A 23,317-nucleotide genomic window follows, 5' to 3' on the forward strand; every position below is an offset into this window, starting at 1 on the left:
TAACATCCCATAAGGGGAATAAAAAATGGTAATGTTTTTTTGCTAGCTTTCTCTTCAATAAAAAAACTTTCCTACAAGAAATAGTGACAAAATTTCAATTCACTATTTCTTCATTAAATGATATGATAAGGTAGTTAAGTAGGGATGACAATCTAAATGAAGATGTGTTAGTAGTGTTTACCCATCTTCATATACTATTTATATGTACTTGCACATATAATATTGATGGATGAGTAGTATATGAATTTTTAATTTTAATTATATATTTATATTTTTTAAAAATTAATATACAGAAATAATTATCATATGAATAATAAAATATGTATATGAAAATTTATGATTCTTCTCTCATCCTTAAAAATATTATAAAATAATAATAAATTAGATAATATATAAATTTATAATAATAAAAAAAAATTAATGTATATAAAATATTTAACTAAAATAAATTTATAAATATATGAGTACTCATATTATGTGTACCATTGAATCTATTTCCCTAATAGATTATTATTGTATGTACTCATGAATCCGATTCTTTTATCATCCCTATGATTAATGTTATAAAACTATAGACTAATGCTATGTTTGGTTTTGCTGAAAATGGAAGGAAAGAAAAGGGGTGGAAGAAAAAGATAATGAAAAAACACTTTTCCCTTGTTCGGCTGACAAAGAAAAAGAAGAGGATGGAAAAAAGAAGTGAGTCCCATGCTAAAAAAAATTCACCCCAAATGTGAGGGGAAAGAGAAGGAAAAGAGAGATTTTTATTCAAATGACTATAATGCACTTTATTTTTGTTCTCAAAATTTTCTCTCTTCTCTTAACTCATTTTCTCTTGAGAATGACCAAATATTTTTTGTTATGAGTATCACATATTTTATGTATAACCACTGAAATGACAATTTATGTTCAGTAATATTATGTTATCAAATATGTTTAATATTTCTTATTTATTGAATGATTTTCAAAATAAATATCAAAGTTTATCCTAAATGTTTCTAATAGTACATGCTAAAAACAAAGTAGTAAAAATAATAATGTTGTAAATGTGACTTTTTTATTTGAAGAGTTTATGTAATTTTATTCATATTTTTCTCTCTTCCTTTTACTTTTTGCACAACCAAACAAAAGAAGAGAAAACCAAACAACTAAAATATGGAAGGGAAAGGGGTATTTGATGATTTTTAGATTATTTGGTTAAAAATAATTAAAATATGAACTGCTAAAACAAATTTCATGTCACATATTAACATCCACATCGAATACTCAACTCTCTAATCAGGTATAGATGTCATCTCAAGTTTCATTCCCTCTCTGCATGAAAACGTTGCGCAATATATGATTTCTACACCATCTTATTTTAATTTTAAAAGAAAATATTACTTTTCCTTCTTTGGAATACGATTTCAACTTTAAAAAAATATCATTATACTATAATAGTTTTTATATTATTATTATATTATTTATCATTCATTTTTAGTTATTAATAACTCTATATAAAAATAATATAAATAAATGATAAATAATAAATTTATTGTGTAAAATTATTTACATTATCATTATATATATTATAACTCTTTCAAATTTCATTAATCCTCATTTCATTTAAAGCAATTAAATAATAATATTAGTAATTACTCACCAACTCAAAGTAAGTGGTTGTGGTGGTAACATGCTTGGGACAAAGATCTCATATTGCTCCAATGGTGTATCAAGCTAATCAAAATGTGTTACTTAATCATTCTCTAACGTGCTAACGTAAAACGAAGCCCACGGGTTCCACTCCCTCTATTGCCAGTTTGCCACCTAAGAGGGCCCACTCCTCTGTAACTTACTTTATAAGTTCAACTCCTTCCTTCTAAATCTTCTCTCACTTTCACAAAACCCTCACTTTTTAACATGGAACACTTCAACAACGATGACCTTGAGTACGTTTTCGATTACTTCGAAGAAGACGAAAGTGATTTTTATCCTGACTCAAACTCTGATTCTGACTATTCTTCTTCTTCTGAACCCGAGTTTGAAGATGATTTTGAAATGGTATACTTGTTTTGCAATATATTTTTTGTCGTTTTTGTTTTTTGGAAGTGTTGGAGATGATGATTGGTTCTTTGGATTTGGAATATTGTTGCAGAGTAAGGTGAAGAGTGAGACATCAGCTTTGGATGCTAGAAATGGAAAAGATATACAGGGGATTCCATGGGAGAGGCTCAATTATAGCAGAGACGAGTACCGTGAGAATCGATTGAAGCAGTACACGAACTATGAGAATCTCTCTCGCTCTCGTGAGAATCTGGATAAGGTCAGTTCCTTTTTTTACATTTGTTTTATGGGATTACCACTCGCTTATTTTGTACTCGAGACAACCAATCAAATTTTACAAGCACAATAAAATTTTAATTCCAATTAAAATTTAGTCAAAAATAACAACATCAAAAAGCATAAAATGTGATGTGTTGTATCTTCATGCAAGTTTTTTCTCTTTTGTATAAGCAATATTCCCCCACTCTATGATTAAGAAACTAGTTGGGCACATGTGTCTAAGCTTTGACCTTTTGGTTTACCAGTACGACTCAGAGACATACACCAATAGACCAATAAGTGTCCCACTTAGTCTTTGTTTAGGATTAAGACATTTATGTTAGGTTTTATGGGGTTAAAAACCACTTTTGAGTGGGTTTGTTTAACCTTAAAATAGTGATTTTTTAGATTGGGGTAAACAAATCATTCAGCTTATGTAGATTTTGGCAAAGCATAATATAATTTTGTTTTTAAAAATAAACAAATCATTTTTTACTTAAAAAGCTACTTAGCTCAATAATATTTTATTCAAAGTAGCTTCTGATTATTGAAAATATTTTATTTAAACACATGTCAATGAAAATACTTGGTGGAGGATGTCCTCTAAATATATTAAACTCATTAATATTTTATAAGTAATATTTTTTTGGTGAGTGATCTTCTTAAGAAATAATTCCAAAGAAAAGGTTTTTTGTAAAAAAAAAATGTTTTGAAGAAATTGCTTTTAACACTGATATGCTTGTTTGGTCGGGTTTATACTAAAAGTATTTATTTGTAAAAAGAAAAACACGCTAAAATTCAGCTTTTTATAAAATATTCTTTGAAAACATATTTTTATAACCTAGACAAACAGGCCTAGTTCTTTTTCCTATCATGTCAATTATTTCATTTTTTCATCTTGATTGACAGGAGTGTTTAGAAGTGCAGAAAGGGAATACCTACTACGATTTCCAGTTCAATACCAGGCTTGTCAAATCCACAATTGTGCATTTTCAGGTAGAGATTTTGCTCATCTTTGCTTAGCTATATAAATGTCAAAGCCTTATAGTTTCAGTGGGTGGGACAGACTACATTTTGTCAATGTGAAAGCCTCTGTCACACTAGTAACTTACTTAGTAGTTCTTAAGCTAAAGGCCATCAACAACAATAACTAGGCCTAGTGGGGTAGAACAACACTATAATTCTCTATCATATCTTAATCTTTCCTCTAATTGTTTCGCCTGGGATTTTTTGGCCTAGATTGAATTAAACTTCATTTGATCTCCTCTCTCTAGGTCTTCTAAGAGTCTCATCCATAATGCCTAAACCAACTAAGACACAATTCTACCATTTTTTTTCTTCATAAAATGAGCTACTCCAATTTACTTCCAAATGCACTCATTCCTAATTCTATCTTCTCTAGCGTTCATTCATCAATGCAACATTATCATATTTGCTACATTTAGTTCTGACATTTTACCGTTCTTTATAATATTGTAGGTTTTAGAGCTATGTGGTAAAAATTTCAATTAACCTTGTGTGGCATCTTTCTATCTCATGACATTTGATCCACTCCCCATTATGCATCCTGATGTTTGCTCTTTCCTGCTTCCTGAATAATTTTGGATTCCATGCTTGTTTCACACAATTACGCATTATCATTCATTCAATCATACATTTTACGCAATCATTCGATTTGTAACTGATATATATCTGTCCATGTACTGGTATAACATTATTTGTTTCTGTAATTTTATTTATTGGTTAATCAGTGTCTGCATTTAGGCCTTGTATTTCTTTCTTTATTAAAGCAGGTGGGAAGTGAGCAGCTTGGGAGGACGTAATTTTTGGTATGGTAGGAAAATATCTGACCACATGAGAGGGCTGTAACAATATCTGTTATTAGTTAGCATTGATTTATCCTTATCAAGAGGGACATTGCCTCTTCATATTGGGCTGTGTATTTGTAGGATCTTGCTTATATATAGAATATTTTTTCTTAAGTTGCTGTTATTAAATTATTTTTCTACATTGTTAGTCTATTACCTGAAGAGCTGTTGTAAGATAAGGCATACTTCATTTGGTAGAAAGCCTTTCTATGACCCAGTTCAGAAAAATAGGATTGCAGAATTCAGTCATCGTGGACTATATCTAGTGTGAAACTTTGGTATTAGCATGGAAAGGGAAGAGATTTTGTTATATTTAAACTGATCTCATGTCTCTATATATACTAACGATCTAGGTCAAGTAGTAGTGCAAACCTGAAATGATAAAAATCATCGTACTAACAATAACTTTATGGATATATGGTGTGTAAGTTCAGCAAGAGACCAACAAACCCTATTATAGATAGAGGCAACTATTAAGGATCATATCATACCACAAGTCATTATATTTAGGTATCTTGGGTCAACTATACAAGATGATGTAGAAATTGACAGAGATGTGAACCATTGATTCAAGTGGGTTGGATGAAATAGCGAAACACTTCAGGTGTCATATGTGGTGATAAAAATGTATCACTTAAGGTTAAGGAAAAGTTGTACTGCACGACTATATGACTATATGACCTGCAATGTTATATGAGATTGAATGTTACGCGATAAAATGTGAACAAAAGAATAAACTCCATGTAACAGAGATGAGAATGTTGCGTCGAATGAGTGGACACAGTAGTAAAGATAGGAATTATAAATGAATGCATTAGAGAGAAAGTTGGAGTTTCTTCTATTGTAGAAAAAATGGTAGAATCATGCGTTAGGTCGTTTGGACATGTGTAAAGGAGACATGTAGAAGCCCCGTAAGGAGAGTAGAACAAATGGAGGCTAATCCAATTCCTATAAGAAGAATGAGACCAAGAAAAACCATAGGCGAAATGACTAAGAAAAACTCAGAGATCAATATTTTTGTCAATGAACATAATTTATGATAGAGCGCTATGATGTTGTTCATGTAACCGGACTCCATCAAGTAGGACAGAGGTATGGTTATTGTTGTAACAGTAACTTTATACTGTGATACCCTTTGATGTGAAGTACCCTAATAATCTAACATTTAAACTAATTAATACTGATAGAATCATTTCTGATCACAGGTCATGTTCCACTTGGGAATGTGGTGCTAGTTTTCTATAGAATTATATACTTATATCTGTAGCTTGTTTTAACATAATCGTATATTTCTCTTTCCTTTTCCCAGTTGGGTTTTGATATTGATGTCAACAGTATGTTTCTTGTCTTTGCAGCTGAGGAATCTGTTATGTGCAACATCAAAACATGATGTATACCTTATGCAAAACTACTCGGTGATGCATTGGTCCTCTTTACAGCGAAATGGTAAAGAAGTGCTTAATGTGGCCAAACCGATTGTTCCAACCGTTGTACGTAGATACTTAGTTGATCAGATGTGTTTCTTTTGTATTGAAGTCGTTGGATCTGAGTGTTGTTTTGTTCTTTTGCAGAAGCATCCTGGATTCGTAGTTCAGCCTGTCTCTAGAGTTCAAGTAAGCACCATGACCGTCAGAGAAAATTTGATTGTGGCAGGTGGTTTTCATGGTGAGCTTATTTGCAAGGTAGGGTAGATCATGATTTCTTTCTTTCAATCAAATAATCAGGTATGCATGCACTTATATAGATTCCCCATTTTAATATGTGAAATAATTTTCAACCAGAATTTGAATCACTCTGGAGTTGCATTCTGCAGTAAAATAAGTACAGATGATAGTGCCATAACCAATGCTGTAGATGTTTACCGTAATCCAACGTAAGCAGCTATATGCAGAACCTTATGTTTGAAATTTTAATCTTGGTTTCCTTTTCAACTAAAACTTTACTTCGCAGTGGATCGTTGAGGGTCGTTGCAGCAAATAATGATTCCAAAATTCGAGTTTTTGATGCAGAGAAGTTTTCTTCTCTTGGTTGTTTCAAATATGATTGGTCCGTTAATGTGAGTGTCATCATCTGATATTACTGTTACTACAAATCTTCATCTCTAGTAATACTAGTAACAATTGTTTTCACATAATGTCTTTCACAGAATACTTCTGTTAGTCCAGATGGAAAGTTGTTAGCTGTTCTTGGGGACAGTACTGAGTGCTTGATAGCTGATGGTAACACCGGGAAGGTATGTTTAATTTGCAGTTGCGTTTGGGGGCAAGTATCCTTGATGTGTTATTTAGTTTCTGATTTCTTTTTTCATTTTTATCCCAGGTTACTGCGAGCCTAAAAGGGCACTTGGACTATTCTTTCGCGTCAGCTTGGCACCCAGATGGACAAATATTGGCTACTGGGAATCAGGACACAACGTGCAGGCTGTGGGACATAAGAAATCTTTCACAGTCCATAGCTGTATTGAGAGGAAGAATGGGTGCGATAAGAGCATTAAGTTTCACATCGGATGGGCGGTTTTTGGCCATGGCTGAACCAGCAGACTTCGTCCATATATTCGATTCAAAGTCTGGTTATGCACAAGGTCAAGAGATAGACCTGTTTGGTGAAATTGCTGGTATATCCTTTAGCCCGGACACTGAAGCTCTATTTGTTGGTATTGCTGACCGCACCTATGGTAGCTTGTTAGAGTTCACCAGAAGACATCAATACAATTATATGGACTCCATGTTTTAATTTGTAGCAGAGTGCCTTCAAGATGTGAAACGTGCTACTCCATCTGCATATATATCCAGGGAAGGTTTTTTCAGATATGTTTAAACTTTAAATATTTCCATAGGGCTGTATTTCTGTTGAAGCAAGTTGTAAATTTTGGCTCTAGGAAGCTCTACTTCTGTGAATGTTTTTTTTATCCTTCTCCCTTTTTTGGTTGAGAGTCCGAATTGATTATAGGTTTTATCTTTGTATAAACCTTTTTTGGTTAATGGTTGCTATTGTATATCAGAAACAATAGAATCAAGCAATATATTGCCGTAAGTTTATATTTCCCATCTGCTTGGCAGTTTGTAGTGAATTTGTGAGTGCACTATGCAACTTTGTCTAAAGCACACAATGTAAATACTTGACATTCTGTGGTGAACTTGCACCCCTATGTGCAATCTCTAATCTATTCCCTCAGTATAGTTTTCTTCTTATATTAATATATTTTAATGAAGAAAATTTGTAATTTTGATAAAGTTGACCAAAAAACAGAAAATTAAACAGAATGAGTATATTTATCCGCCGGATCGATAATCTCTTTGCTTACACAATTTATGTGAATGAAGCTTTCAAGTGTTCCAAGGCTGATAAAGATGAGTACACATCTGCTCTTTCACCTTTTGTATCTGTACTATTAACTTTTATTGGTTGAAAAAAATTATTTGAATTAAAACTATAATTATTAAATATTTTTCTGACTAATCATACCTCCTGTTAAGAGTGACACAAAATAGTAAGAGATAACATATGTGCTCCCGATAAAATGGGTTTGGTATCCAAATTTTGAGATGAAATATTTTAGTGGCAAAAAAAGCAAAGAGAGAATTGACATTGATTCGATAACCTTGAAGCCCTTATCAACAAAGTTGAAATCCATGGCTGACGAGTGACGCCTAACAGAGATACCTACATGCTCAAGAATTTGAAGTCATATAAGAAAGTGATAAACCCCCTTTTCCTTTTGATGTTCCATTACATTAGACTTATCAAAGGGATAGATTTGATAGTAACTATATTTAATTTTCCTTTATTTACTGCAAACTGTATACAACAAATATATGAGAGCAACATTTGTTAGGATGTACAACTATGAATCTCGCAGAGATACTCTCGGTAGTACAAAAAAATTCACACAATAATATGCATATACAGAAAGTGACCCACAAAAGCATTGCCTAGCAAGTGCATAGTTTAGAAGATGATATATTAATGTTTTAGAATAAACTCATGCGATCAAGACCACGGGATAATTTATTCAATTCTACTTGCATGCTCCAACATCTCTATCTATTTTTTTAAATATATAATAGCCTTTGTTTTTCGTCAAGAGACCATGTGGAAATGAAATTCAACCACCTCCACCAAATGAAATAAACACACCCCACTTTCAAATTTTTTTGGCTAAATTATTCTAACCCATTCATAACAATTCACTCTTCCTAACTCCACCTACCTCATGCATTCAACGCACTCCCTATTCATTCCACTTTCTCCTAAGTCCTAACCTTCCGTTTCTTTCTCACTTTCATTTTCTTTCCTTTGTCACTCTACTTATTTGGTCCGGTGCATAAGCTAAGCTTTTTTTAACCCAAGAAGGTAGAGAAGTTGACATTTTTCAACTTCATATATTTGTTGGATAAATTATTAGATAAAGTCATCTAACTTTAAATAATTAATATATCATTCATCTTCAATGTAAAGGATTTGGTTTTGAGTAATTATACTATAACATATTACAATTTCAGGAAGTGTAGAGGAGTTATAGTTATAGCCTTACAGGTTTTAGGATGGGTAGCATGTTGAAAATGATAGGACCATGGTTAAGGGGGACAGTTTGACGGTGAGACAACCACACTGGTGGACATCTTCTGTCTAAAAGAGTGAATGACTATATATACCATTGATTGTGATTGATGAAAAAACTTAATCATTAAAATTTTAAAATTAAAATAATTTTTTTCAATCAATTATAAACAATAACACATGAAATGACGCAACTTTACACCATAACTCTCCAACAATATACTAGGAAAGAATCAAGTGTCGGCAGCTCTTGAGTTGAAATGGTAAACTGCGCCTTTTGAATTAGAATTGGTCCCATGGTGTTCTTGAATCTTGCCGCTGAAGTATGTAAACGAGATCTTTCAAATCTACAAGTTTTACCAACATATCGTTATCCCATCAAATTACCCCAGAAGTCAACAACTCCAGTGCCTTAATTAATGTGTATAACTTCACTTGATAAATATTGTGATATTTTACAATAAAGCAGAGATAAATGGCCAAAATTGATAAATATTGTGATATTTACACAGACTTATTATATGTATCATTGATTTTTTTAGAATCGAATGTTTTTGCCCCATAAATTTACTTTTTGAATTTAGTCAATATATTAAACTTATTCATCTTAGTCCCCCGTTTGTCTAAAAATTGTCTGCTTTACGGACTAAGAATTTATTTTTTTGGCAATACAACGATTTAACGTGATTGGGTACATGAATATAATGATAACATAATATTTTGATTAATAAGAATGAAGAAAATAATATATGAAAACGAAGTACTGTGGCTTCCATTGCATCCTCCAAGTTTTTTAGCAAATGGTATCTCAGGCAATTGTAGTCTTAAACAACCTGGATCAGCAAGAAAGGCTATTTTGAATACATTATGGAAATAATTAAAAGGTTAGATTTTCATTGTGAAAAGGCAAAGCTGCCTTGAAACACTTGAATGAGGAAGGAATCTATTCAAATAATGCACATTTTAAAACTAATTATTTAAGTGGAGTAGTTTTAAAATAATCTTATCGACTTAGTCAAAAAATTTGCTTGTCAAATTATTTATACGTCAGTCAACTTTTATGCCGTGTGTCAAACACCTATTTGGTATTAGTTTTTTCTTATAAAACTTACTGTTCCAATATCCTCAATCATACTCTACCAAATTATATAAAAATATTATTTTATATTTTTTTCTTTTTCATTTTATATATGTGTCAATTTTTTATTAGAACATTGAGATACAAAAAAATACAAGAATTGATCCCTTCATAAAAAATGTATGATTTAAAAACGAAAATAGGGGGTCAATCCTGCACATGCAGCACTTGTCCCATCTTTTTTTTTTTAAAATCAGAAACATTTTAAAAAAGTAAATACATAATAGGTGTTTCACACATGTCATAAATAATTTAAAATTTTGGTTGATTTGGGAACGTCTCATTTTTATAAATAGTTTTTTTTAATCATCTAGATTTTGATAAATAACTCACTTTGAGTGTCCAGAAAGTTAATTGATAGTTTTGAACTTTTAATACAGTGGATAATTAGTTTCGAAATTTGTAGTGTAAACTTGCTACGATCATTTCGAGTCTTCTCCAACAATGAAGAAGGAAATATTTATTTTGCTTTTAATTTTAATTTTAAGGATAAAAATATAATCTCTTATAAATAAATGTCATTTCATTTTTTTTTTGTTTTTTCATATACTTCTCTCTCCGATATCGAATTTTATTCAATTATGAGCCAGTAGGTACCTCCACTATATGGGCTCCACTCCGGTAACAGTCCCTCTCCCTTACATCTCGTCAATTTCTGTTCAACTAACGGCCCCACTTACCAATCTCACTTTTTTAAGCTACCTTACCTATCTTTCATTTTCAAGCATGCTTATTACTTCCGCAATCAACAACTTTTTTGTACATATGCCACTTTTTCTATTTGCTTAATTAATCACCATAACCAGTCATAAGACAATAATATATTACTAGACAATATCTTTATTACGAGTTTTTTTCCTTTTTGTTGTTATCTGAATTGGGTTAGATATTAAATTGTGACTATGATTGTGGATGATAGCTTGCAAAATTGCTTGGCTGGCCTCCAGTATCCATTCTTCTCAATCTAGACCCTTCATTCCTCTGTTTGGATTCTAAATTAATTCTAAATTAGTACTATGACCTATCCCTTATCCCTAGTTGGTAGTTACAGCTACAAGAGAGAACTTTTCCAATCTAAGCTAAATAATATTGAAAAATCAGAAGTGCTTGAGCATAACCTTGTTGGTTCAAGTATTAATTAACTTAAATAGCCCAATACTAATTGATAATCACCCTAACGAATTAAGAAGCTTATCCACTATCTCCTCCAAAACTAAAAGAGAGAAAAAATGAACACTTCTCAATTTTGTTAGTGCACTAGTGAATGTTGATCTAATGGTGTAAGGTGTATTGGATACTCAACCTTATCACCAATTGGTTAAAAGAATAAGGAAGTGTGTAATGGAGGGAATCGAAAAGAATTATAAAATTGATTTAATATGTATACATTGATATTATAATTGTCATCCATCATTCATATGTAAAACACCAATAATATAAATTAATAATAAATATTATACTAACAATATAGAAAACTTTACCATAATAATACATAGATTTTAAACTCTATAAATAAGGTTGACAATGAAGCAATCTAAAGTAGTTTAGTTGGCTTGGACTTCAAAGTTAATAATTTTGTATGGCTCACATTAGACTAATAATAAAAACCTGACACAATCAACCAGAGCAGGCAAAACTAGCTAACGTAAAGTGTAAAAAAAACTAAAGACTTTAACGTAAAGAGTATATTTATGTTTCTCTCATAAATTTATTTTCATATACAATACAAAATCAAATCTTTAACAAACTTTAATTACAAAATGTTAGTAAAGACTAAAATACAGTATAATATATTACAAAAAGGTAATCACATTATGTAGATCACCGAGCCTATTTTACCAATAAACATGAAATATAAAACAGTTAAATTAAGTTATATCTACATATCAACTAATATCAATTGAATTTAATAAAATGATACTCGATTTATCTATTTATTTAAAGTGAAATAAATTTCGTAGCTGAAACTTCAAACTCAGCTGATGTACTCAAGAACATGACTGGTTGAGCTATTACTGATACGGTCAACATGCTCAACGACAAAGGAAAAGACAATGACAATGTTAAAACCCCGACACCTGCCAGTTATTCAATGGACACGTGTCCTTATCAAGGTGGACGTGTCCATCTCCAATTGGCTTGTACCTTAATCACTGTGAGATTCCGAACTAACCCTTAATCACGAGCGATAATTAGGGAATTAACTATTTAATTTAACAGTGGTAATCCATGTGATAAAGTGCTATATAATGGAGTGAGATCCTGAAAGACAAAATCAAGAGTGGCGAGAGATTCTCACAAATAATTTTCTTTTCTATTTTTATTTGAGAGCTTTTGATTTGTGTAGTTCCTGATCTTTCTATAATCTTCTTCTCCTTCCCCCTTTCTGTAACACCCCGCTTCTCTGAATCCCTTTCTGTTAATAATCTGTCTTTCAAAAACGATTTTGGGTTTGTCTTTCAAATTAATCTAAAGAAGCAAACTTTGAAGGTTTTTTCTAGAAAGCCAGGTTTTTTCAGAATCGAGATCCAGTTTTTGATTTTTCTTCTTCGAAATTAGCCAAGAGGGTTGTTTTTGATCCCTCGGCTTTTGTTTTTGTTAAAGATCTTTATTGGGTTCAAAGAGGTTGTCTATTTTAAATCTCTTTCATCCTTATTGTAGAAAAAGATTTGTTTTTTATTTTGATTATCATACCTGTTATTTTCAGTTCTAGATAAATTTTCAGGTTAATTGTCACTGCATCTATGATGGATTTGTTCAACAACATGTCACAGCTTCATTCAGATCCTTTCAGGGGTGAGTTAATGGAAGTTCTTGAAACTTTTATGAAAAGTCCTTCCCCAACTTCAACCCCTTCACTTTCACCTTCTTTTTCTTCATCATCACCTTTCTCAAACTCACCTCAACCTTCTACTTCTTCTTCTTACTCTTACAACACTCCTTCTCCTACTTACTTCAATTCCTCTTCTTTTATCCCAACTCAACACCCAATTGAAAGCTCTTACAATAGCCAAAATATTATTGGCTTTGAGCAATTATGTTCTTCTTCTCCTTCTTCTCTACTTGGCCTCAATCACTTAACCCCTTCTCAGATCAATCAGATCCAGGCTCAGATCCATCTTCAGAATATGCAAAACTTTCAGCAAAACAACACAACTTTCAATTTCCTTAGTCCTAAGCCTATCCCAATGAAGCTTGTGGGTACACCACCAAAACCCATAAAGCTATACAGAGGGGTGAGGCAAAGACACTGGGGAAAATGGGTTGCTGAGATTAGACTACCAAAAAATAGAACGAGGCTTTGGCTTGGTACCTTTGACACTGCTGAAGAAGCTGCTTTGGCTTATGATAAAGCTGCTTATAAGCTCAGAGGTGACTTTGCTAGGCTCAACTTTCCAAATCTTAAGCACCAAGGTTCTTGTGTTGGTGATGAGTTTGGTGGTGAGTACAAGCCTCTTCATTCCTCTGTTGATGCGAAGCTTCAAGCTATTTGTGAAGGCTTGGCTGATATGCAAAAACAAGGGAAGTCAGAGAAGAAGTCTAAGGCTGTGATCTCTTCAAAGAGATCAAAATCAAAACTTGGTTCTAAGATGGCTCAGCCAGAAAAATCTGTGTCACTTGATGTGAAGGGATTGGAGGAGAACTCTTGCAAGGTGGAAACTTTCTCTTTGTCTTCAGTGATGACAGAGAGTGAAGGATCTGAAGGTTCTTCACCCCTTTCAGATCTTACATTTGCTGATGTTAATGAGCCTCAGTGGGAAGGTCCTTCGGATAATTTAAATTTGCAAAAGTACCCTTCTTATGAGATTGATTGGGATTCTCTGTGAAGTGTCTCATATATATGTAACATGTTTTATTAGTTAAGAGTCTCAGATAATCTTGTACTAGTATATCTGGTAGTTGTTTAGTGTTTAAGGTGACCATTGCAATGGAATTTTTGGCAATTGCAGGGTTATTCCTAGGATTTGCATAGTTCATATTCTGTCAATATTTTTATGGTGTAAATTTCTCTACCTTTGGCCATAGCTGGTTTTTTCTTGCTGGGCCAGGGAGAATATATTAATATGGAACTATTATATTATAGCTGTAATTCAATTCTCTGCTTGTATTTCATCAATGATATATGAATATTGTACTAGTTTTTCATGGTATTGTATATTGTTGATTTTCTTAAATGTTAGCTTTCCACCGAAAATACAAGTTTATTCCATCTACATCCGTTACAATTCTGGTGGAAAGGATCACTCAATTTGTGTAGATTAGATCAATGTTATTTATAGTAGTACAATTTAAATTTACACTTTTGACACCTTCCAATTTTGATATGAATTTAAGTTACAAATAGTAACATTTTTTATTTGTTTACTTAGAGTGATTAGAAAAAAGACTAACTTGATAAACCGTACGGGCTTTAACATCTATAGTTCTATACATATGGGGAAAACCCCATTTTCCCAAGGGAGTGAGATCTCTAACCCAAGCTTTCTTTCACAAGTAAGTTTCATAATTTAAGGTTGATTCTAATCCGAAAATGGAGTATGATGATCTTGATAAGTTGGGCTCAAATTCACAATGCTTTCATATGTTTGTTTGTTATGTGCACGAAAGCAAGTGGACCTTAATTCGTTGCCTCATCCTTTAAATGCAACCAGGCGCGTAGAATATATCTCCAAAGCAAGAGAAAACAATCATGAAGCTTTGTTTTGCACTTTACCCCTCCATTCCTTATGACATTTTCTTTTGAAAGAAAAGTTGTATTTATTTTCCATTCAGAAGTTCAATTAAAAAAAGCATTAATTGTTCGTTTTCCATGCATGGCCATAGCTTTAATAATTAGATTTTAAGTAGATGAGATTAGTTACTTGAGTTCCATTAATGATATTAGTGGAGAGATAAAGGGTATGCGTTGAAGGAAAAAACACGAGGACGAGGTTTATGTCCTTAGCAGGGACAATGAGATGCTCGTGATGACAAATTTTTGTAAGGTGAAAAAGAAAAGGTAATAAAGCAGTAACGTGCGTCCTTGTCATGCTTCGCTGTATGTGGCTCTATGATTCACTCTTAAACAGCTCATTCCGTTTCCGTGTTACGGTGAGAAAGCATTTTATAATTTTCTTTTATTTTTGTTCCTCATAGGTCTGCATAAATATCAATTCATTTTTTTTAAAGTTGAAAATTCGAGTTTAGAAAGGGTTTCTCATGAAAAATCAAAAGCACAACGTGCTTGGCTAGCTTGGGAGTGGGGAATCCAATGACTTGCCGTAAAATTCAATGAACATCGGACTTGGCTTTAGACAAGGTACCATGCTCTTGGTCACAAAGTTACCTACAAACACACATGGTTAGGAGTAAAATACAAGCATAAAACAAATAAAGCGTGGGTACTATGGTTATTTAAAATACATAATTATTATTATTTTTTAACTTAAATACATTTTTCTCATCCAATCATAACAGATGTCATATGGAGTGACATATTTTTCTGGACAAAAGACATGATCATATTATTTATTTACGTGTTATTTTGGTTTGCAAAAATATTTATTTACATAGTTTATTATTCTATTATTGATATTTATTATAGTGATTATACCCTCTCATTCAAACACCAACTAATTATGGATGTGAGCACGTGCATTTATTCCATTTCTTAACTTTAAAAACTTGATCAGGGACAATGAAAACAAAGAATAAGTATTAAAAAAATGAAAAAAAATAATATTTGTACAATTAAAATTAAAAGGAGAAACAAGAAATCATCATTTGGAAAGTACCGTAGCATCCTTGTTCGAAAACAGAGGATGATGCTGATAATTAACAAGTATGAAATCACTAACAAAATTATTGATGACAGTAAAAAAATCATAACTCGAATGGACCCTAACCGTGCAATTGTATTGTCATATAGAGTATGAGTTGTGATTTAGAACCGTAATTTTTTTTTTCTGCGTTCAATTGGTCAGAATATAAAACAAAGAATATTGGACTTGTTTCCCATGAAAGGAAGATCAATTTCATTCATGTAGGGTGAAGGGGAGGATTGATATCCAATGTAATATCTTGGATTTGTCCAAGGCCTGCACCTAGGGGATGTGCCCAGCAAAGGGCCTAATAATTCAAGGGCCCAACTTTATTTTATTCCTAGAAGAGTGATACAAATTCTTCAGTACCACACACATAACAACATGTAATTGTGACGTTCTTTTAATTACAATTTGATAATATGATTAATTGGAATCTTGCAAGCAATTATTAACATTGCAACGTTCTTTTTTTTGTTTGCTTGAACCAAAACTATTAAAAATAGAATTTTAAAAGTAGATGATAGTAAACATTTAATTGTGCTCGTTTGAGTGAGCACTATTACATGTCTATCTAGTAAGGATCCCATTTTTTATTTTGGATTGAACCCATAAAATATTAGGACCCGCCTGGTTTTGTCATTGATGAACCTATCGGGATATTAAATATGTTTAAGAGTAAGACCCTCTCCATTATTAAAGAGGTAAGTATTACACAATAACAAGTAAACTATAATATGTAATACCACTTTTATTTTTTATTTATCATATATTACATTTTTGCTATTGAAAAAATGAAGAGAAACAAACTTTTGTCTTTCCAAACTCAATTACCGGAAAGTATCCTTGTTAAAAAAAAATCAGTATGTGATATATCAATTTCACCACTAGCAAGCATATATAGGTCTAGGCTCTAGTAAGTTGAGTTACAAATTTCGTGGCAAATGAGATCGTTCTAGTTTTTATCATTTACACTAAAGGAATTTTAGCATTCAATACTACACAGACACATATTCAGAAAAAAGGAAATCAGAGTTTAGTTTTGCAATTGAATTTTGATGCTCACTATGGTCGAGTTGGAGTAGGAATTGAATGAATCAAGATTTATAATGTAAAAAATATTTTCAAATTGTAATTTTATAATCCCAAGAATTTAGAAAAATCAGAGCAGCTCTAGGAACTAATTATCTACGGACCTTTACTTAAGTGACATATTTTGATCCATTAAAGAACCTCTAAATCTAAACCTTACCTAATATTGGGATATCTCTCCATTCTTTCATTTTCAACCAAAGGTTAACCCCTTTCTCTCTCTCAATCACATGTTATCCTTACCATGCATAATGCATACACTAACACCATTTTCATGTCCCCATGCAAAAACTACGTCCAAGTCTTCCTCTCCTAATAACATCTCCAGGTTCTTGCACCTCTCTTCCCTCTTCTTTATCTTCTGCCCACCGCTCCCCATATGGAGGAGCGGATCCTACCGCCGCCACCACCACCTCATCCTCAACCTTATGACCCGGGTAGCCCCAAACTACAGGTACCCTACATTGGCCCTGGGACCTATGTGGTACAGGTCCCAAAGGACCAAATCTACCGCATTCCTCCACCGGAGAACGCTCGAATAGCTGAGAGTTATCGGAATTCTCCGGGGAAGGACAAGAAGAGATCATGCAGTTGTTGGTGTTGTGTTTGTTTAATTGTTTTCATCGTTATTCTTATTATTATTGGAGCCATAGTTGGTGGCCTTTTCTCCATTGTATTGAAGCCAAAGAGTCCTAGGTTTTCTATTCAACGTTTTCAACTCAAAAACTCAACCAACCCTATATACAACATCACATTAAAAGTCAACAATCCAAACTCCAACGTAGGCATCAATTATAAAGAAGGAGGTGACGTTTCCCTCTCTTTAAAGCAAAGAGAAATTGCTTCAGGAGCTTACCCTAGTTTCTTTCAAGCCCGTGATAATTCAAAGGAGTTTCGATTGGCTATGAAAGCCTCAAAAGGTGGTTTACCTAAAGAGGTAGATAAAAGCATGTCAAACAAGAAAAAGAAAGTGAATGTCAAATTCACCTTAAGCATTAAAGTCCATGCACAAATGAAGATGTGGTATTTCCATAGTGGGACAATGACATACGATGTTATGTGCCAAGTGAAAGTGGATACGTTGGCGAAGAACACTCGTATACTTTCTCAACAATGTAAAACTAATCGGCTCTAGTTGTTTGTTTTGAACCATTGCAACATCCTCGTCGTTTTATAATAGCTTATGCTATGTAGGAGGAAATTAAAACGGTTGCTTAGGCCTTTCTTTTTTATTTTGTTCCTTGAATGATCTCTAAACTTGTATTTAGGACACAAGTGTAGACAAAAGCAACTAACGTGAACAACAAAAATTTGTTGTTTCCCTTTGTAATTGTTAAATTTTCTAATTTCTAGATTCACGCGATGTAAAATTTTATGATGTAATATGTTTCAATCAGAAGTCATAACTCATAAAGGACCAGGTTGTGTCGTAAGACCCACAAGCTATGATGACGGGCTAAGCCCAAAGGATAAGGATACTGAGAATCCTGAAGTATTTTCAGATGGCTCAAATCAAGATCAGGATGGTTAGATATCTCTTAATTTTATTCAAATTATTCCAAATACAATTTTGTCTATTACCCTAAATGGAAATAATATGGAAAATAAAATCAATAGTAAAAATTCACTGCATGAGATGTATGAAAACGGTGAGAACATAATCGTCCATTGAAAATTTGAAATTGGAATCCACTCACAAACTTAGCAATTTTCAAACTAATTGTGATACGAGATGGAATGATGAAAAATTAATGAACATAAAACAAACATCAAAAGCAATCGACGTTGCAATCTTTAACTTTAAATTACCCTTGATTTTATGACCGTAGTACAATTTGTTTTCTTAAATTTCAAATTCCTCAAAATGATTAAGACCAAACTCTTTGGATGAAAAACCTTACTCTACACAATTAACAAGCCTAATAACTTGATCAAAACAACTAAACAAGATCACAAGGCTTTATGGAATTTAAGGAAATACTACATAAATTGTTAGGAGATTTTCATTCCTGAGTCATTCTTCCATGGACTATTAAGTGAAAGATTTTTATCCATAGGCTAAGTGAAATATTTTCATCCATTAACTATACAATTCTTCTATAGGCAAAGTGAAAAAAGAGAGCATATAATTACATGTGAAACCACATCTTAGTCAAAAACGAACATTAAGTCTATGAGTCCATCCACTTATATATTCATCAATTTATCAATTTTTTATAAAATGACAGATTTCTTCACACTTGGAATATACAACATGAACTAAACTAAATTATCTATCCTAGACTAACTTCTTCTCACATCATTGAGCATAGCCATAAATAAAATGAGAATGTTCATAAACATATATAATCAAGGTTTAAAACGTTATCATAACCAAATTCATCTTTCCCTAGCAAAGGGATTCGCTGAGCATGAATAGAAATATAATAACATAAGAAAAAAAGAAAAGAAAGAGTAAATTCCGCAAAGATTAGATGAGTGATAAAGATTCCTCATTTCCCCTCTCCAAATTGTTAGGCACTCTGACCTAGGTAGAATGGAGTGTGTGCCTCCCTAATGGCGAAGTTCCCTTTGGAACTAACCAATTATTTTTAGTAACGGGCCGTTTAGATCACCGAATTTTTGGTAGAAAGATCAACGTAATCCATGATCAAAGAAAAAAAAATTGGAAAATTAATTTAAAGGTAAATATGACTATGAAAAATTAATAGATTTGATTTCGAGAGTTGATTAACAGCCGAGAAGATTTTAACATCTTACATCACCCTTTTCAAAGAATGATATTTCCTGCTAATTATTCATTATTTAAGTATCTTTGTGTAGATTAATTTTACCCATAGTATATTACATAAAAAAAGAGATCGAGGAAGAAGACACAATATTAGCTAGGAAAAATTATTTTCTGTGCGTTACAGGATGATGATATTGTTCCTAGGTGTCTTGATGCGGTGGGTTAAAAACCAAAGGCTACCTAGCTCATTAGAAAAATGTGATACCAATAATGAGTCAATGTTGCTATTTTTTCATCATTTCTTTTAGATGTACATAGGTAGGGGTGGAAAATCCATTGTACAACCATTAACCAATTTTCTTTGACATTAGAAAATATAAAGAGCAATAATATAATGTCATTCGAATAATCAAAGTTTAACAATTTCTTTTATAACAAATCAACTTTTTTTCATTTCTCTATTATTTTTTCTACTCGTATAAACAAAACTCTAACTAAAAAGCAAATGATAATTTAAAATTTTCACAATTTAATTCTCAAAACAATTAAGAAGAATAATTGGTACATAACCAAACTCCAACCTTTTGGAGTTTTCGGTGTTCTATACCAATTATGTTGCTAATAATACCCATTAAAACTAAAGTTGAAGGTTCTACAAAAGGAAAAAAGGTTAAGAGATGCCAGCTTATATAAGCTAATTCTTTGGCATTTTGTAGTCACCAAAGTGAATTACTCACTCGTTATATCCACATCTGTCCAATTAATTTGAAGAAGTGGCAAGATGCATGTTAGCCGAAAGGTAAGCTATAATGCTTAACTATTTGTTTTTATACATAGCTAATCCAAATAAGGATTTGCGGTTCCAAAAGATATCTCGAACCATAGCCCAAATCAATGATATTGAAACAAAAGCAGAAAAAAAAAGATATTTTTTTTTAATTTTTAAACTCATGGTTTGAGACATCATTTGGATAACAAATCTTTGTGAAGCTAATCCCTTTCTTATTTACTCTACCTGTCCTTTTTAGTCAACCATGAATGAAGGGATAGATACCAGCAATAATTATTTTTATACAAACTCTAAACATTCACTATGTTGCTCCCTCCAACCTTAGCAACATCCCCATGTCATAAAAACATACTTAACAAATTATTCAATTCCTAAACAGGTGCTAACCAATAACTCATCCATCAACGGAACCTTACTTATATATATTAGTATTGCATACACATATAACAATCAAGATCTATATCTACATGTATATATATATGTACATATATATAGATATATATGCTGACCTTCTATGCGGGGACCAATTGACACGCCAATGGAGATCCATTATTATTCAGTATCTGTATATGGCAAAAATAATGCATGACAGTAAAGTGAACCATATGGTTGGTAGCTTTAGTTAACTTAATTATTAAAGCACACAACAGTACTTGACTAATAATTTAAGCAGCAACATTAATTGTTCTAGAGGACAGTACTACTCGTTTTGAAAATATCCTAATAAGACGGGTTTTTGTTTGTGAACTCATGAAGGCAGATTGTATTTTAGCTATCAAACTTCCAAGGCTATTTTTATGGGGTGTGCTAACAAGTTTAGTCCCACAATGAGTAGAATATCAAACTCAATGTGGTACTTAAACCACAAGGTTCTCCCACCTAATAAACTAGTCTTTTGGTTAGGTTAGGTTCTCCTTATATGCTTAAGTTCTAACAGTTTCTTAATATTTAAATAATATATAATAAGAAAATAAACTTTAAAAATCTAAGTCTATCAATTCTTGACATTTGAAAACACTTATTGACATTTCAGGGATGGTTTATTGAGAGCATAAAGGTTATAACTCACTCTTTCCATTTGAAAACCATAGTTGTTTAAGGTTAACCCAGATTAAGAAATAATCAATTAATGTAAAATTTTGTTGTATTTTGACTAAAACCTCCATAATTTGTAACAAAAAAATATCTCCATAATTTTCTCCATCTTTTATATGTATATTAGTTAGTTTGTATATAACCATTATTTGGAAAACACACAAGAAGGGGTGATATATTGGTCACTTTAATTTAATTACCCATATATAACGATTGAATGAAGATAAACTTTAAAATTTATTTTGACCTACTCATGAATGTTAGAGAAGAATTGATAAGAGAAGAGATAGATGGATAGAATGATTATGCCTTTCTTGTATTGAATGAATATGATCAAAGCTTCAACTTACTATATATGGCAAGTTTCTTAACTAATTCAACTAACTATTATTTCCTAAAATAGAAACTTCATAAACTACTTTACCTAACTTTGAATTACACTATTTTAACATCCTCCCTTAATCCAAAGTTTAACAAAGCATAGAATACATCATTCAAAAACAACTATTGCAAATCTATATAAACTCTAACAATCCAAACTTCTTCTTCACTAAGCTTGAAAACTTTATCACCAAACCTTCACATTCATCTTGTCTCTCAATTCTCTGAATCGTGCAATCTTGAGTGGTTTAGTCAGCACATCAGCTATCTGCAAATTTGTTACATAATGTTGTAGCTTGATTTTTCCTTTTGCAACTTGATCTCTTAGATAATGGAACTTTGTTTCAATGTGTTTGGACCTGCCATGGAACACTAGATTCTTGGCAAGGTTAATAGCAGATTGGTTATCTACTTTTACCTCCACTGCCTCACCATTACTCAAGCTTAATTCCTTCATCAGTGCTTGAATCCACACACCTTGACAAGCACCATTGCAGGCTGCTATATACTCTGCCTCGCATGTTGATAGTGCTACTACATCTTGCTTCTTAGATGACTAAGAGATAGGTGCTTTACCTAAGAAGAAAACATAGCCCATTGTGCTTCTTCGATCCACTTGATCCCCACACCAATCAGAGTCTGTGTAAGCCTCAAGATGCAAAGCATTCTGCTTTGTCTCAGATTTCTTGTAAGGGAACAAAACACCATGATCAAGAGTTCCCTTCAAGTACCTGAGAATTCTCTTTGCTGCAAATAAATGAGAATGTCTAGGTGAGCTCATATGCCTACTTACCAACCCTACACCAAAAGAAATTTCAGGCCTGCTATGACACAAAAACCTCAGACACCCAACCAATTGCCTGAACACTGTGCCATCAACCTTTGCTTCTTCTTCACAAGCACCAAGTTTCAAGTTTGCTTCAACTGGTGTATCTGCAGAGTTGCATTTGAGGAGATTGAATCTTTCCAGCACTTCCAAGATGTACTTCTTCTGGTGCATGAAGATGCCATCATTGTGTTGCACAAACTCAATGCCTAAGAAATATGCTAATCTGCCTAGATCAGACATTTCAAACTCACTACTTAGGCTTTTCTTTATTGCTGCAATTTCAGCTTTGTTACTTCCAGTGATGAGCAAATCATCTACATAAAGACATATGATTATCATATCACGATCATCACATTTCTTTATGTAGACACCATACTCAACATAACATTTGATGAAGCCAATTCTAGTTAGGAAGGCATCAATCATTTTGTTCCAAGCTCTAGGTGCTTGTTTCAAGCCATATAAGGCTATCTTGAGTTCGAATACTTTGGTTGTATTTCTACTTTCTTTGAGTTCAAAATCAGGAGGTTGAGTGATGTAGACTTCCTCATCTAATGGTCCATTTAGGAAGGCAGACTTGACATCAAGTTGCCATAGATCCCATCATTTCCAACTTGCGAAAGCTATGACCAACCTCACAGTTTATAGTCTTGCCACTAGTGCAAACACTTCAGAGTAGTCCAACCCTTCCTTCTGCATGAATCCTCTCACAACTAGCCTGACTTTGTGTC

The 23,317-nt window shown here is 32.6% G+C and overlaps 4 protein-coding genes across 4 annotated transcripts; 3 read left to right on the forward strand and 1 right to left on the reverse strand.

The window, feature by feature from the left end:
• LOC109328786 (uncharacterized WD repeat-containing protein C2A9.03-like) lies at positions 1,900 to 7,207 on the forward strand. The gene is made up of 9 exons (XM_019562405.1): positions 1,900 to 2,040; positions 2,135 to 2,302; positions 3,211 to 3,297; positions 5,525 to 5,659; positions 5,741 to 5,851; positions 5,951 to 6,042; positions 6,120 to 6,225; positions 6,316 to 6,402; positions 6,489 to 7,207. The coding sequence occupies exons 1-9, from the start codon at positions 1,900 to 1,902 to the stop codon at positions 6,900 to 6,902; spliced, it is 1,341 nt and encodes a 446-aa protein (XP_019417950.1). The 3' UTR covers positions 6,903 to 7,207.
• LOC109328365 (ethylene-responsive transcription factor RAP2-4-like) lies at positions 12,123 to 22,676 on the forward strand. Its single transcript, XM_019561799.1, has 2 exons — positions 12,123 to 13,697; positions 22,665 to 22,676. Exon 1 carries the CDS (start codon positions 12,612 to 12,614, stop codon positions 13,692 to 13,694), a length of 1,083 nt encoding a protein of 360 aa, XP_019417344.1. The 5' UTR covers positions 12,123 to 12,611; the 3' UTR covers positions 13,695 to 13,697; positions 22,665 to 22,676.
• On the forward strand, positions 17,140 to 18,291 carry LOC109327747. The gene is made up of 2 exons (XM_019560902.1): positions 17,140 to 17,857; positions 18,158 to 18,291. The coding sequence occupies exons 1-2, from the start codon at positions 17,140 to 17,142 to the stop codon at positions 18,289 to 18,291; spliced, it is 852 nt and encodes a 283-aa protein (XP_019416447.1).
• LOC109327748 (uncharacterized mitochondrial protein AtMg00810-like) lies at positions 21,945 to 23,012 on the reverse strand. The gene is made up of 2 exons (XM_019560903.1): positions 22,374 to 23,012; positions 21,945 to 22,313 (listed from the first exon to the last, which is right to left on the reverse strand). The coding sequence occupies exons 1-2, from the start codon at positions 23,010 to 23,012 to the stop codon at positions 21,945 to 21,947; spliced, it is 1,008 nt and encodes a 335-aa protein (XP_019416448.1).

Source organism: Lupinus angustifolius, chromosome LG15 (assembly GCF_001865875.1).
Source record: "Lupinus angustifolius cultivar Tanjil chromosome LG15, LupAngTanjil_v1.0, whole genome shotgun sequence".
In the NCBI taxonomy this organism is placed as follows: Eukaryota; Viridiplantae; Streptophyta; class Magnoliopsida; order Fabales; family Fabaceae; genus Lupinus; species Lupinus angustifolius.

Bases quoted from the DNA above. Each gene is read 5' to 3' on its own strand.
- LOC109328365 (XM_019561799.1), top strand. From the start codon at position 12,612: ATGATGGATTTGTTCAACAACATGTCACAGCTTCATTCAGATCCTTTC.
- LOC109328786 (XM_019562405.1), top strand. From the start codon at position 1,900: ATGGAACACTTCAACAACGATGACCTTGAGTACGTTTTCGATTACTTC. The intron at 3,298-5,524 runs GTAGAGATTTTG...TTGTCTTTGCAG, and splicing joins CCACAATTGTGCATTTTCAG to CTGAGGAATCTGTTATGTGC. The intron at 6,043-6,119 runs GTAAGCAGCTAT...TTTACTTCGCAG, and splicing joins GATGTTTACCGTAATCCAAC to TGGATCGTTGAGGGTCGTTG.
- LOC109327747 (XM_019560902.1), top strand. From the start codon at position 17,140: ATGGAGGAGCGGATCCTACCGCCGCCACCACCACCTCATCCTCAACCT. The intron at 17,858-18,157 runs GTATACTTTCTC...TGTTTCAATCAG, and splicing joins TACGTTGGCGAAGAACACTC to AAGTCATAACTCATAAAGGA.
- LOC109327748 (XM_019560903.1), bottom strand. From the start codon at position 23,012: ATGATTGATGCCTTCCTAACTAGAATTGGCTTCATCAAATGTTATGTT. The intron at 22,314-22,373 runs GTGGATCGAAGA...CCTATCTCTTAG, and splicing joins CTGATTGGTGTGGGGATCAA to TCATCTAAGAAGCAAGATGT.